Source organism: Pogona vitticeps, chromosome 5 (assembly GCF_051106095.1).
Source record: "Pogona vitticeps strain Pit_001003342236 chromosome 5, PviZW2.1, whole genome shotgun sequence".
Lineage (NCBI taxonomy): Eukaryota > Metazoa > Chordata > Lepidosauria > Squamata > Agamidae > Pogona > Pogona vitticeps.
The window spans coordinates 148,828,566-148,844,864 of NC_135787.1; the positions used below are offsets into that span (position 1 = coordinate 148,828,566).

General features: G+C 39.3%; 1 protein-coding gene across 10 annotated transcripts in view; it reads left to right on the forward strand.

Moving 5' to 3' along the window:
- Positions 1-16,299, forward strand: part of NAV3 (neuron navigator 3) — a 630,491-nt gene that overhangs the window by 442,289 nt on the left and 171,903 nt on the right. For 8 of the 10 annotated variants that reach the window (XM_073000344.2, XM_073000345.2, XM_020804110.3 and 5 more), the window contains 3 exons: positions 3,992-4,060; positions 8,100-8,239; positions 14,805-15,831. In XM_073000344.2, coding sequence (XP_072856445.2) covers positions 3,992-4,060; positions 8,100-8,239; positions 14,805-15,831 — 1,236 coding nt within the window. The remainder of the gene's footprint in view (positions 1-3,991; positions 4,061-8,099; positions 8,240-14,804; positions 15,832-16,299) is intronic. The other 2 variants (XM_078376939.1, XM_073000343.2) reach the window with 1 other exon arrangement.

Below are 16,299 nucleotides of genomic sequence, written 5' to 3' on the forward strand. Positions count from 1 at the left end.
TCTTACATAATTTAGTTGAACACCTCATGACTGCAGCTGGCCTATCAAGAATTTCAAAATTTTGAGAGAACAGCAGTTTTCAATTTGTTTTGTTTCTCTTAGCATTTTAAACTCAGTTGCATGACTTGCTGTATTGGCTGCCTCTCCATTGTTTTGCTGATTGCATTGCACTGCTTTTATTGTGTGCTGTATTCATGCAGTTCCTTATACTTATATATCTGTGGACTAGATCAGTTGGAAAGCTCTTTAATCTCTCTAGATTGAGAGAGAAGACCAAAGTCCAGATAGAGTAGTCCTAGAACGAGCTGGAATTTTTAGCATGTATACATTACTGAAACAGCAACGTCTACGCTGGCTTGGGCATGTTGTGAGAATAGCTGATGGTTGGATTCCAAAAGATTTCCTGTATGGAGAATTAATGCAGGGAAACTGCCCCAGAGGGAGATACAAGGAGATCTGCAAGCAGGATCTGAAGGCCTTAGGAATGGACCTCAACAGATGGGAAACCTTGACATCTGAGTGTTCAGCCTGGAGGCAGGCAGTGCATCACGGCCTCTCCCATTTTGAAGAGACCCTTGTCCAGCAGGCTGAGGCAAAGAGGCAGTCCCGAAACCAGCAAAATCAGGGAGCTGGACAGGGGACAGATTGGATTTGTCCTCAGTGTGGAAAGGATTGTCACTCTCGAACTGACCTTCTCAGCCACACTAGACGCTGTTCCAATACCTCTATTGAGAACATGTTACCATAGTCTATTGAGACTGAAGGATGCCTACATGATACAGAGACCTTTGGGTAGTGTGGGCGGCATATAAAATAAATGAATGAATGAATGAATGAATGAATGAATGAATGAATGAATGAATGAATGAATGAATGAATGAATGAATAAATAAATAAATAAATAAATAAATAAATAAAAATTACTAGTTGATATTTGTAAGCATGAATCATGGTTTTAAAATTATTTTAGTAAATACAGATCAAGAGCAATTGCACCCAAGTAGCCCTTCCTACAGATAGAATGGGTTTGACCAAGGATGGAAGGGGTGATTCCCCTTTCTTCCCACAGAGAACTATCCAGAGCAGTTGAGGAGTACAAAGAACAGAGAAAAATCTCATTGCATGTATCTTGTTTTGTATGTTCTAAACCACCCAGAATGGCCTTTGGTCAGAAGGGCAATATAAAATGAAATGAAATAAATAAATAAAATATCGGATTTTGCTCTAAACAAATAATTGGATTTGGACGCTAAAAGGAGTTTTAATAGGAGAAAGGCTCCTTGGCTCTATGACAGTGTTCTGTTTACAGGAAAAGAAGGAAAGCGCAGTGGATACCTGGTTCACAGAACTGTGAAAAAACAGGCTGTAACCTTGTCAGTAAGCATAGTAAGCATCCCTGGAGTCTAAAGGGCAGTCTAGCCAGCATAGCAATGGTGGGAGATTGTGAGAGTCTCTGGAAGGCTACATTTGTCCATCCCTGCTATTGTTTATCTGTGACAGTTTGTATTTTTTTTCTTCTCCTTTTACAGTGTGTTGTTTTCTCATGTTCAATTACTTTTACCTAGGGAGAGCACTGTACACATTTTTCCATTTTAGAAGTACCAGAAATTAAAAGAGTAATAGGTAAAGGTAAAAGTTCCCCTTGACATTTAGTCCAGTCGTGTCGGACTCTAGGGGGCGGTGCTCATCCCCATTTCCAAGCCATAGAGCCAGCGTTTGTCCGAAGACAGTTTCTGTGGTCACGTGACCAGTGCAACTAGATACAGAACGCCATTACCTTCCCACTGTGGTGGTACCTATTTATCTACTCGTATTTTTACATGCTTCTCCAACACATTCCCTCCTTAGAACACTGTGGGCTCCTGAGGCGGCTCCTCTCTCTTGGGAGAATTTTTGAAGCTCTGGCAGAGATTTGAAGATATTTGTTCACTTTTACTTCCTTAATATAGTTTTTAAAGATGTCATCATTGTATGAAGCCTTGGTACTGATCCAAATATCTGTATGGGAGCAGTGCTTTCTTGTTACTATTCATACTAGTTCAGCTAAATTTAACATCTCCTTAAGTTGGGACTAGGTGAAAGCTGCAACAGAACAGAATGGGGTGGGACGGGGACTTCTTAATAAAACCTAATGCCAAAAATAGTGGGATGCAAAGGACAAACATCATAACATTGTAGTTCTCAATCCTAAAAAAAAATTACTTTTTTTTCAATCCTTTATAACCCTGAACCCACCTGAATGGAACGCAGTGGCCCAGAATGGCAATTTCTGGGTAGGATAATCAAACAAAAATTTTGACACATGTTTGACTAGAGAGATACAGCCAGCCACATATAATCCTTAGGAAAAAACATTCCAATACCTGTTCTATTGCAAAAACCACTCCGGAACAGAGCACCCCAATAAAATTAGACCAACCTTACAGTGATTAGCACAAATTCACAATATATTTTTTCTGTCTGGAATGGGTACTAGAATGTTGTTCCTGGGTGTGTTTGGGGGGTGTAGATTGCATAAGTCCCCTCTGGACGGATCGAATGGATGGATTTTGTTGCACTGCTCTTCTCAGAATTCTCTGTTCTGGGTCCCCCCCCCCTTCAGTATTGATTTTCTGCCCAGAATGGGTACTGGAATGTTTTTCTTGGGGGTGTTTTGGAGCTGGTTCTATCAGCCCTCTCTAGTCATACAAGAAGGATGAATTTGTTTGGGCTGCCCTATTTAGTAGTCATCATTTCAGACTGGTTCCCCCCCCCCTTGATTTTCTGCCTGGAACAGGTATTGAAATGTTATTATTGAGAATTTTAGTGCCATGCTGCATCTGTCTCCTCTGGTCACACATGTGTCATGAATTTGGTTCAGTTATCTTACTCAGAAGTTGCCATTCCAGGCCATTGTGTTCCCATTCTGATGGTATTTTAGGCAATAAAAGGTTAATGAAAAAGTAATTATTTTAGAAATGAGGTCTAAAATATTGTTCTGATGTTTGTCCATTGCATCCCACTATTAGTGACCCATAAAGGTATTGCTTATACTTGCATTTGTTTATTTGGTTTGTTTTGCTCTATAGTATAGTGAAAGAATGACACATATGGTTCTTTGTGTCCAATCTGAAGTGGTATGATCCAAGAATTGTGTTACAGATAAATAAGCTGTCACATCATATGCCCTGTCATGCTGCATCCCAGGTTTAATCACTTCATAATCTTTATAGCTCCGAGTGCCTATTCTGTTACTCACCAATCTCTGTACCTTCTTCTGCTTTACATTTTCTACTTTGCTCTTTCGCATGTACTTAGAACAACTTGCAATCTCCACATAGCTACCTATTGGTTAATAACAGTTTGAGAAATGTGCCCTGTAATAATAATTTTTTTAAAAAAGCCAGATCTGTCCACTATCTGCAGTGTCATTCCAAGTGTTCTTCCTGTGAAAATGGTTTTGGTAGCTAGAGGCATTAACATGCTGTGTGAAATTCTAAAATGGAAGAATCTTAGGAATAAATCATAGCACATGATTCCAATTAATGATCTTGAGTTGATTTTGTGAACATAAGCAATATTCTTAACTACTACAATGTTCAAAGTGGCTTTTCTTGATAGGAATCAACAGCAAATGATACTACAACAAGATTTAGTGCAGATGTTTATGACTGCAATTATATTTGAGTGTAATAGGCAGGCAGGCAGGCAGGCATAAATGCATTTGTATTTTACAGCACTATGAATGCTGGTAGCTGTCACTTCCATACTCAACACATGAGGCTGCTTTCTCCAGGAGATGGGGCTCTTCTCAATGCATTGCATTACAACATAGTCTGTACTTTGAAACTTCATGGTGTAAACATTACATTTAACCCTTTCTTTGATTAATTTGTTTTCTATCCATGTTCTATTTGCATTACATTAACTCCATCATTTGGTGGTAAGTTCGTGCTTTTTATGCATATTCAAAAAATTCTTTAATTCACTTTCTCTGTTTCTTCTCATACAGTCTGACAGCCAGATATGCAACTCAGTCTAATCACAGTGGAATTGCAACCAATCAAAAAAAGCCTTCTAGGTCAGTTAATACCTCTAATTTATTACAGTACTTGCTAGTGATGCTTAATGGAGCCAATGCCCACTGGCGTTTTTATGCTTTAAAGCAAGGTAGTCATCACGGCTGTTTCATCATATATGAACTGCAGGCTTTGCAGAATATTTTATTGGCCATAGAGAAAAAACATGGCCATGACTGCAAAAATAACAACTCTCAGTAGTAGCTTTTAGGCATATCTCTGTGTTGCAGCTTATTACACCGCATGTAAAAGAACAGATCTGAGCCACCCATCAAGGTTCTTGAGGAATATTAGTGCCCCTGAAAAGTTTTTCTTCAGTACATAGAATGATGTAGCACAGAAAGTCTTCAAGTATATACTTCTCTTCAAGTATACTGAAGCAAGACAGTTTTCAGGTCTCCCTGCCATTTCCTCCTGCTCCTTTTCCTCTTCTGCCCAGGGGATATTATAAAAAGCACAAGCAGCTGGGTGCCTATGCTGGGATACTTCCCACCTCCGACGCTTGCCTTGAGGATGTCTAGATATGTTTTGGCAGCCAGAGAAGGCTGGCACTGAGTGAATATGTGATAGTTGAGGGATTCATATACTTGTCTATCAATTGAGATGCAATGGCAAAATCCATACCACTGTAAAGGTAAAGGTTCCCCTTGACAATTTTTGTCCAGTCGTGTTCGACTCTAGGGGGCGGTGCTCATCCCCGTTTCCAAGCCATAGAGCCAGCGTTTTGTCCGAAGACAATCTTCCGTGGTCACATGGCCAGTGCGACTTAGACACGGAATGCTGTTACCTTCCCACCAAGGTGGTCCCTATTGATCTACTCACATTTGCATGCTTTCGGACTGCTAGGTTGGCGGGAGCTGGGACAAGCGATGGGAGCTCACTCCGTCGCGTGGATTCGATCTTATGACTGCTGGTCTTCTGACCCTGCAGCACAGGCTTCTGCGGTTTAGCCTGCAGCGCCACCATGCCCCTCTCATAGCAGTGTAAGATAAGCCAGTATATCTATAAATCCCCTTAATTCAATAAGAATATTTTGACTGGGACTAGTAATCAGATTTAGGCTAACCATAAGATTAGCCTAAATCTGATTACCAGTCCCAGTCAGAATATTCTTATTGAATTAAGGGGATGTGCTGCAGGGTCAGAAGACCAAGCAGTCGTAAGTTCGAATCCAAGCAACGGAGTGAGCATCCGTCGCTTGTCCCAGCTCCCGCCAACCTAGCGGTTCGAAAGCATGCAAATGCAAGTAGATAAATAGGACCACCTCGGTGGGAAGGTAACAGCATTCCGTGTCTAAGTCGCACCGGCCATGTGACCATGGAAGATTGTCTTCGGACAAACGCTGGCTCTATGGCTTGGAAACGGGGATGAGCACCGCGCCCTAGAGTCGAACACAACTGGACAAAAATTGTCAAGGGGAACCTTTACTTTTACCTTATAGATATACTGGCTTATTGTGCACCAATACATTCATTGGGGATTAGAAGTTGGATGTAGGCCTATCTGTTCATGCGACATCTACATTCTCTCATAATTTGGTTTTCAAGTGGAAAGAAGCGGTACTGATGCCTAGCAGAAGTTTGTTGCAAAATCACAACCTTTTCAGTTTTCAGACCCAGTTTAACAGAAGAGAAAGTACCAGTTACTGAAGGAGAACAGCTCTGCACACAAACCAGGAGTAGCCTAAGTGTTGCCTTTGGAATGGAAAAGAACAGTGGTTTTCAAACCTGTTTGCCATTATCACTCTTTCTGAGGGTGCAGCCTGGTTGGGTGGTGGGCTGTAGTTCAGTAATAAAGCCCCTGTTTATGTGCAAGAGGTCTGGTGATGTTCAACTCCTGATACCTCCAGATAAAGCTGAGAAATCCTGAATTGCTGCCCATCTGAAACCCTATTGCTGTCACTCAGTTACATCATAGCAGCTTCCTGTATTCACTTGAAAACCATTTGCAAGCCACTACAGTATAATGATCAGCATTGATCTAATCTGAAATATTTTAAGAATGCTTTGTACAAACTCTTATCATATAGGCAAGTATTGTTCCTATGCAGCTGCAAAACAAAACAGGGCATGCTTAAAACAATGGAAATCTTAGTTTTAAACAGCCTGCATATTGACAGCCTTTTCTGCCTCTGCTAAGGCTTATGGCCGCCTCTCTTCATCTGTGTATTTGTTTTGTAAGTCTATGTTGATAACATGCAGTCCTTTGAAAACTGATCCCATTGTTTGCTCTGCAGTTCACTGCTGACAACAAACTATCAGTTATATAACTCAATGTACAGAGTCAGCTTTATAAGACAAGCTGAGCCACTGGCAGTATGGTGCAGTTGTTGTACACCTGTCATTATAGATTTTTAATCCTGTTTATTCTGAACTTGTGTCTTATCCACAATTCATCCTGTCTGGGATCTAATAGTTGTCTGTCTAATGCTAATGAATCTATAATAAATTTGAAAAGAGGTGTGCCCTCTGTGACCCCTTGTGAACTACCTGTTGCTTTCTACTTTGCATTTCCTTTGTTGCTTAAAATGATTCTGTGGGGGAGTGACTAGACCTGGAATGAACTGGAAGAAAAATGGGTGGGTCTGGAAAGTATATGGCCTTCTAGTTAGAAGTCTGCATGTCTCTGTGTGTGAGTGAGTGAATGAGAGACAGAGAGTTCAAATATGCAAATGCCCCTTGTAATTATTCATTAGTTAACTTGCATAGTGTGCAGGGACGGGATTTAAATTTATTTTTACCATGCTAATTAATAAGGTAACTGAATATGTAGGCATAGGTCAATTGTTTTCACAAGTCGCAATAAACTTTAGCATAGAGAAGATGAATCAATCCATCTGTGCTGCTCCTGGCAAGGACACCAAAGGAAATGATCAACAAGGAAAGTGAATTGAAAAGTAAATCTAACACTGCAGTTCTCCACCTACCTCTTCAAAAGAGGAAATATAAGGAATGAACAGTGTCAGTTACATTCTAAATATTTTTCATCATCAGTGGAGAAAGGTGGAAATTATTTCATTTGTATATACCAATGTAGTAATCACAGCAGGGTTTTTTTTTTTCAAACAAAAGCAAGAAAAAACTCTAAGGTCTAATATGTTTATGCTCTTTTTGGATTACATTTTCTCCTTTCTACTTATGTCAGATACTGATAATTCACATTGCTAATGTTGGTTTAGATGTTGCAAAGTAACACCGTATAACTCTAGGAAAGTTTTCAAAGTCCTGATCTGATTCTTATGAACAGATACCAAGTCTTTGCTTTGTACAGTTGCACTTCCTATCTATGGACAGCAATTCACAACTGTCTGATGTTGCATAAAAATCAAACTAGCCAATCAAATGAAATGCAATATAGTGTGTTGTATATACCACAGGCAGTAGGATCTTTATTAATTTTAACTTTGCTGCCTAGGATGTTTCAGATGGTGGCAGCAAATACCAACTAGTGAAATATGTAGCCTGAACTGTAAGTTTGTAGAATGGATCGCTTTTGTTCAAATATTTATTTAAAGTTATGAATATGTGGGCAATGTTATTCACTGAATTCTTCCCCTTCCCCTTTAGATTCTCTTGCAAATGTTTGAGTTTCTGTAATAACAGTAAAAAAAGCCATCTTCAAACAATCAAGCACAGTATTTATTTAAGAGCGTCCAAAGTGTATTTTTCTGCTAAATTGTATGTTTGCATTGTTTTAGTGTCGTTACATTTATCTTCCAGTAATATGGGGAACTGAAGCATTTTAATTAAAGGTTGCATAGCTTATAAAGCATATAGGTGAATCTTTTTTTTTTTTGCAGTATGAATGGAAAATGCAAAGGATCCTTATATGTCTGTCTGTGAATCCTGTATATTAACTCCCTCCCCCCCCCGTGCCTATTAAGACAAACCTTTCATTGGCAGTGTAGAGTCTAAGTAACCATGGATTGTGTTGTTGTTTGTTGTCATTGCTTTCTCCCCAAATCATTGTTGATCAGCTCTCTGCTTGTTCTGTTTAAGTATACCTTGTGCAACACATTTATTTCTGACTATACTGTTCCAGACTTCCCGGACCCTCAAGGGTGCCAGCTGCAGGCAGCAGTATCAAAGTCCAGGGAGCCTCAAATTTAAATAGAAGAAGTCAGAGCTTTAATAGCATTGACAAAAGCAAGCCTCCACAATATGCAAATGGAAATGAAAAAGGTAAGTGTCCAATCATTGCCATCTTTGTCAGACCAGAAAATTTCCACCACAACTAAGAACATGTATGAATGAGTAAAAGAGTACGTTTGCAACCTAAGTACAGTAGGTTTGTTGAGCTGGTTACATTGAGGGTTGCCGTCTTTGCAACAGATGACAGCTCAAGTGTTACATTGCAATTGGGTTGTATATAAAACCCAGCCAGCTGTTATTTGGGTTGATTTCAAACTTGAGCAATGAAAGCCTCATAAAACCTGACACTCATTGATGAGTCAGTGTTGAACGTGGCCAGTTCTGAATGTAATGATTTGATCCAAAGGCGTCCTGCATAAGGAGGGAGTTTTCATAGTGTTCCAGATTCCTTTGGCTTTTCCTTTACTGCCAAGTCATGCTGGATTTGGCAATACCACCACAATTACAGTACTTCTGTTTTATGATTGAGAGAGACTGAAAGCATAGCTCACTTCTTACCACCCAAGTTTTGCTTGGGAAATTATCTGGGCTAAACAGGACCACTGTGCTGGATTTTATTTGAGTAGGTCCTACTTAAATGGTCCTGCTTAAATCCAGGCATGGATGGCCAACAGGAGTGCAAGGCATGCTGGTGTGAATAATACCAAGAAAGCCCCATATTTTTTTAGCTTCCCCATGTATAGGCAGTGTAAGTTCTTATCTTTCCTCACATGTTCAGTTTTCCTTATATTTATTAATTAATTTATTTATTTGGCTTTTACCCACCCACCCCCATCTAGATTCAAACCAATCAACTCTGGGCGGCTTACAAGTCTGAACAATATAAAACAAGAATTAAAACAGACAATAGCTAGACAAAAAAGAGAAGTAAGCAAAATACAAGATGGGAAAACACAAGGAACTAAGTGATGGAAGGGGGGAAGCCTGCCTGAAGAACCAAGTCTTCAGCTTGTTCTTTAAAACTCCCAGTGAGATGCCAAGCAAATCTCAGGGGACAAGATGTTTCAGAGGTGAGGGGCCACCGCTGAGAAGGCCCCAGTTTCTAGTTTCTAGTTTTCTCCTTTCGGGCCTCTCTCGGGGTCAAGCCCCTCAGCCGCCCAGCCTGGCTAGATCAAGTGACACTAGTAGAGCTAGGTGGGAGCAGGCACTCTGCCAGGTATTGAGGTCGTAAACCATTTAGGGCTTTATATGTAAGCATCAATACCTTAAAGTCAATGCAAAAACGAATGGGCAACCAGTGTAAGGCCGCCATGGTGGGGGAAATGTGATGATATTTTTTCACCCCAGTTAATAGTCTGGCGGCTGTATTCTGAACCATTTGTAGTTTCTGCAACAATCTCAAGGGTAGCCCCACATAGAGCACCTTACAGTAGTCTAATCTCGAGACTACGAGAGCATGGACCAGAGTGGTGAGCGCCCCAACATCAAGATAGAAGTGAGGCTGGGCAATCCACCAAAGATGTAGATGGGCGGTACAGACCACAGATGCTACCTGGGACTCCATGGTAAGCACTGGGTCAAGATGGACCCCCAGGCTGCGGACCACACTCTTTGTGGTGAGAGTCACCCCCCAAAAAAGAGAGGGTCAAGGCAGGAGGTGAATACTAACACATGCAGGAAATGATAAGAACTTTTTCTCCATGTGTGCATAGAATGGGATGTAAATTCCTTGTCCTCACTAAGGTAAATTTCCTTGTCACCCCAACAAGATTTTGAAAGTCCCACAAATTTCTTTGCCTCCACCTGAGAATGAGACAAATTGCTATTTTTTATCCCCAATAAAGACTCTAAATTAATGCAAAATATATGAAAAGCAAATGTCTTTATTCCTTAAGAAATGTTTTTATCCCTTAAGAAGCAATGCATGCATGAATTGTTGATTGTTAAGAAAGATGCCACCAGCTCGCCCAAGGCTTAATGTTTTATATCCATGGATCCAAAGAGCAGTTGTTCCAGGTTTGCACAAATTTCGATGATTTTATAATTTTTTTCGGGGGAAAAATTATAAAATAGGATAAAAAATGGCAGAAAAATCTTGCCCAGTTCTTATTACTAAAATAAGTTTATCTTCTAATGTCAAGAGCAATTCCCAACTCAAACCATTCTGTAAAGATCCCCTGGGTGTCACAACGTCCAAAAATTCATATTAAATCCACTTCCTTGATCAATGTTGTGTGTATATCAGAACTTCACTTTGGGGAAAACAATAATCTCTGAATATAAATATTGTAAACTCCATCTAACATGCCCATCTCCTATAGTATATATCATAGAAGTGGAATGGTTTTCACATCCGGAAATCATAAATCCTGGTTTAAACCCCTTCTCAGCTGTGATAGTTGATAAGAAGCTCCTGTGTAGTCAGTTAGGTAAGTCTCCATCTCTCAGGAACATTTCTATAAGCCAAAAGTCCTGTTCTGAGAACAAAATAAGACAGGTAAGAAAGCAACAAATAAATGCAGGAGCAAAGGAAACTAAGTTATCTTGAATTTCAGTGTTGGTTTATCTAGCCCAGTATTGTTGATACTGATTGGTGGTGGTGGCTCTCTAGGGTCTCAGGCAGATCCTTTCTAAGATTTACCCAGAGGTGCTACAAGACTTGAGGTAGCCCTCAGAGAGGATGCTTTCTAGGGCTCCCTTTTCTGAGCCAGCCTCTCCCTACCAGCAATATATTTTTTTTAAAAAAAGCAAAACAAAACACTGGAATTAAAATATATTCCTTTAATAAGTCGGACTAAGCAGTGCACGTGAAGCAATCAGAATCCAACTTTATGGAATATGGCTAGTGAAGCAACCAGAATTGTGAAGGAATCTTTTTATTTCTCCAAAGTCCCCATAATCTATGTGGTTCTAAAGGTGCTGTGATTGATTCAGTTTGGTACCATTCAAATGTATAATGGGAAAATGCTTTAAAATAGTGCATCATAGGGCTTCCAGAGCATTACATTCTTTTAGTTCAGCCCCATGCCATCAGAAATCCTTGGTCATGCCCTACTCCTCAGTGCACAGCCCCAGGTTTATGTCCCCAGACTCTAGCAACAAACACCACTGGCCCTACCTAGGGATGCCAGGATCTCCATCAAAATAACATGCTGTACCACTGAAATATTATGATGGTTATTGAAAAGTAAAATACACTGAAAAACTGTTGTCACAGAGGTAGTATGTTTTACCACTAAATAAAATAAAAAACAGAAAAAGCCCCATCTGTTTTTGTTTTATTCTAGGAAAACTACTAGTTACCATGTGAGTTGTGTTTTCTAATAATATGCTTGAGGTGGCTTTCAGCTGAAACCTGAGCAGATACTTTTGAAATTGTGTCTATTTCCACCTGTTGGCATATGATATACTATAATGTAACAAAGTGACTTGTGTATTTTCAGTTATCTGATAAAGTATAATTGACATATTTATCCTACTTTTAAAACTAATAGGCTATTAAACAGAAGTCATTGACAGACTTTCAGAATTTAATTATTCATAGTAAGCAAAGTGGAAAAAAATATTTTGACCTCATTGTTATTTGAGGGAAACACAGTTTTTTAAAAATCTAGATTCCAGAAAATTAATTCATTGAGGGTTATGCATTAATGCACCAAACAAGTTTTCTCTAATGGTACCTTTCACCAGGGTCCTGCTAAGATTTTTGTTCTCAAGTGAAGTCTCTCGTTGACTGCTTAGAACTATGTTCTGTGAATCAGATCAGAAGTAAGGGATTCTATTACCAACAGACTTCCTAGGTAATCAAACAACAACTGCAAGATCATGTTTGCAAATTTGTATATTCATTGTTATGAAGCAGTCTTAATATTTCAGGTGCAGTGCAATTGCATTTTGGTTGCTATGTTAATTAATGGAGTTTAAAAATAAGCAGAACGAGGCACAAACTGGTAGTACATGAATATAAATATAACACAAGGCCAAGTGATTCAAATGAGAATACAGTAATATGTTGCTTTATGGCTTTAGTGCAGGCAATACAAGAATTTATTAAATACTGATATTCTCACAAGACCTTTATGGATTTTACATTTACTGTAGAAGTTATTTGTACTGATCAACTGTATGAAAAGTTACTGACTGTATGAAAATTTCCAGATTCAGATAGCTGCATATATAGGTTAGAAAGAGAATTATCCTTACGTGTGTTGTTCATATTCTTTGCTATTCTGTAGAAATGCGTAACACAGATGCTGTAAGGAATGTATTTAACCAACCGGAAACATGTGATTTAAATAATTAAATGTTGCCAAGTGGTTAAGCAAACATAACTGGTGGCTTTCTAGAGCTTAAGCTCTATTAACACTTTGTTATAATAATTCTGCACTATATGCTAATAGAGCAAGTAACTAGTTCAGATTTACATTAGTAAATATGGGCTTCATTTGGAAAGACTTTTTAGAAGTGCATATGTTTTTCATATAGCTTGCTGTGTTCTTCAGTCCTGCATCTCAGTTGTAGGGATGAAAATAGACGTTACTTTTTGATGTGAGATCAGAGGATTTAGTTGTTTCCCCCCTAAAAACTGTAAAATTATGTGCACACACAAAGTTGCCTTCTGAGAATTAATTTGCCCATTGCATAAAATGTATACCTTTTCCACTTTAAACAGCAGCTATGCTGGGGTGGTGGGAATGACTATCAGGGTGGTGGCAAAGGGCTTTTAAATTCTTTGTTCCAACTGTTTTAGACAATTCCTGTTAAAAATGCCGCCTTCAAAAAGCTGCTATTTGAATCAGTACAACTTAAGGGGTGATTTGCAGCAGTAAAAAAGTATCAGCCCTCCTGTAGATGCTATTAAAAGCATGAAAAGAAACCCAAACTATATATTTGATGTAGTGTGTACTTTGGCCTTCAGCCAGGACATTGGCTTATATCAAGGTCAGTATTATCTCTTTTAGCTGGCTGGTTTAGATATCTGATTGGGAGTTCAGTTCCCCACTGTGCTTCCTACAAGTAGAGCCAGCCTGTGTGGCCTTGGGCACGCTGTGCAAGCCCTCATAAGAAGGGAATGGCAAACCACTTCTGAGTATTGTCTACCTGGAAAACTTTACAAGGGTCACCATAAGTCAGAATTGACTTGACTTAATTATGTATTATTATTGTCTCTTTTCACAGATAGTTGCTCTGTAGGTTCTTATGATCTCAGTTCCACTTCCTGAAGTGCACTCCTGGAGCATGTGCTCTAGAATTATCTTAATGTGTCATTAATGTATCTAATTATATATTGGTTTACAGTCGAATTTTCCACATTGTACGATCAAAGCACTTGGTATACTAAAATTCAACTTTGCCAATGTTGTGTGGGGCAAACCATTGTAAGCATACGTAAACTCCAGTTTAGGGGAATGATTCCTGTAGCTTTTGTTGCAGCTGCTACAAATCTTACTTCTGCTCTTAACAATCTATTACAGTGGTGCCTCGCTTAGCGATTGCCCCGTTTAACGATGTATTCGCTTAGTGATGAGGTTTTAGGAGCGATCTTGCGCTCTGTTTAGCGATGTTTCCAATGGGGAAATTTCGCATAGTGATGTTTGGGACCTTGCTTCGCTTAGCGATGACAGTTTAGGTCCCCCTGTTTCGCTTAGCGATGTTTTTGACAGCTCCGTTTTCGCTATTTTTAAAAGGTTTTAAATTGTTTAAAAAGGATTTAGAGTGCTTGAAATCTTTAGTGCATTTAATAAACTCTTCGTTAACCAAATCTGGCTTCGTTCTGACTCTTTTTGCATTTTTGGTGATTTTTTCCCTCCCCCATTGAAATGCATTGAAAAGGTTTCAATGCATTCCAATGGGGAAACCGCGTTTCGCTTAGCGATGTTTCCTATGGCGATTTTCGCTTAAGGACGGCAATCCATTCCCATTGGAACGGATTATCCAGTTTTTAATGCATCTCTATCGGAAAACGCGTTTCGCTTAGCGATGTTTTCCCATAGCGTTGAATTTTTTGGAACCAATTAAAATTGTTAAGCGAGGCACCACTGCATTTTGATGGTTTTGATTTTGAAATCAAATCAGTTTGTTTTACTGTTCATATCTCTTATCCAGCAATTATTTCTGGTTTAATAAACATTACCTCTTCTTCCTTCTATGTCTGGAAAGTCCTACCTCTGTCTTTTCCAATATTTCCCAAGTATTTCAACCTTCTCTTTCTTTTCTTTTCCTTTCAAACTATGAGTTAGGCAGCCCTGAGAGAAATAGCACTTACTACTAATGCTTGTGCCTGCTGTTAAAAGACGAACCTAGAATTCTGTTATGTCAACATCCTTTCATAACTGAGAATGACAAACCAAAGCTATTCTAGCTGAATACAAAATTAACACACTGTGGTATAGTATATATACAGAATTTAATTTCAGCATTAAATTGGTATTTCTAAATCCCAGTGTAATGTCAGAAGTAGGAAAAAGAAAATTCTGAAGCACTAACGAAAGGGGGAATCTTCCATATATAAACTAGGTTCACAGGAACAGGTCTTTGCAGTGTTTAGTTGTAGCTACATTTTCAAATGTGCAGCCAATTGAGTTGGCACTTTGTATTACAGGAAATTTAACTCCTTCCCCTTTCTCTGTTTCTTCTCCCCCCCCCCCTCGTACAGTCGAATCATCCAAAGGTCCTCACCCATCTACAGGCATGAATGGAAATGTACAGCATCCCACCAGCACTGGGCAGCAGCCGGTCTCTGCCATCCCCTCTCCAAGTTCCAGCAAGCCTTGGCGCAGCAAATCCATGAATGTCAAACATAGTGCCACGTCTACCATGCTATCTGTCAAACAGCCTAGTCCTGCAACCTCTCCTCCACCACCTTCAGATAGGCTTAAACCTCTTTCTGAAGGACCAAAACCTCCTTCGTCTGGGCAGAAATCCATGTTAGAAAAATTCAAGCTAGTAAATGCAAGGACTGTTCTACGGGCCCCTTTGTCATCAAGTTCAGCCCCCAGTGAAAGTGGGAAAGAAGATGAAGCCTTTTTAGAGTGTGGTGAAATGGATGGCTTCTGTAGTGGGCTTATCAGTGGTGGCTCCACCAGCAGTAGTCCTAAAATATCTCCTAAACTAACCCCTCCAAAAGCTGGAAGCAAAAATCTCAGCAATAAAAAGTCTTTGCTGCAGCCAAAGGACAAAGAGGAAAAGAACAGGGACAAAAATAAAGTTTGCACAGAGAAAACAGCAAAAGAAGAAAAGGACCAGATCACAGAGACGCCTGCAAAAAAGACCTCAAAAATTGCAAGCCTGATACCTAAGGGGAACAAGGCTACATCAGCCAAGAAGGAAAGTTTAATACCATCATCCAGTGGAATACCAAAACCTGGATCTAAAGTACCAACATCAAAGCAGAGCCCTTCACCGACATGTCCGGGAAGCAAAGAGACTGAAAAACTAAGAAGCGCTAAAGGAAATCAACCCCTGTCAACAGCAAAGTCCCAGGTTAATGAGAAAGCATATGTTCCTTCTGGTCCCCCATCTTCTGAAGTGAAAGAATCCAGCACAGCTCTTACCCCTAGTCCATCTGCTGCTGTTTCAATGGTCACTAGTGGGCAAGCAGCAGGAAACAGCATTGTCCAACTTCCTCAGCAACAGCAATACAGCCACCCAAATACAGCCACAGTAGCACCATTTATTTATAGGTAAGATTATTTTAATTATGTTTCCCAATTTACTATATGTGTAGACCCATCATGCTGTTTTTAAAAAGGTGACTTTATTTTATTGTGTTTCAGAATGACTGAAAATCTGCTTTATCTGTTTTAAACAGTAGTTAAATAGAACACCAACGACACAGTATGTTACATTAATCATGAATATGCTTAATTTTAATCATTCCAGCGATATAGCTTTGAGCAATGAATTTACTATTGACCAAATTATAAAATACATATTTAACATAGATTAAAAATGAAGATACAGTAAGTGCTACAGAGTTAACATTTTTGGAGTTTATTGGTGTCTTTGTGTATAGTAGGGTTTTTTATTTTAGAAGGGAATCATGAAGCCTACCAAGGCCCAGTATTTTTCTGATTTAATTTGACAGCTTTGTCATGGTATAGAGCCCTCATAAATTGAAAAATTAGTGATTCAATCATGGAATATATTGA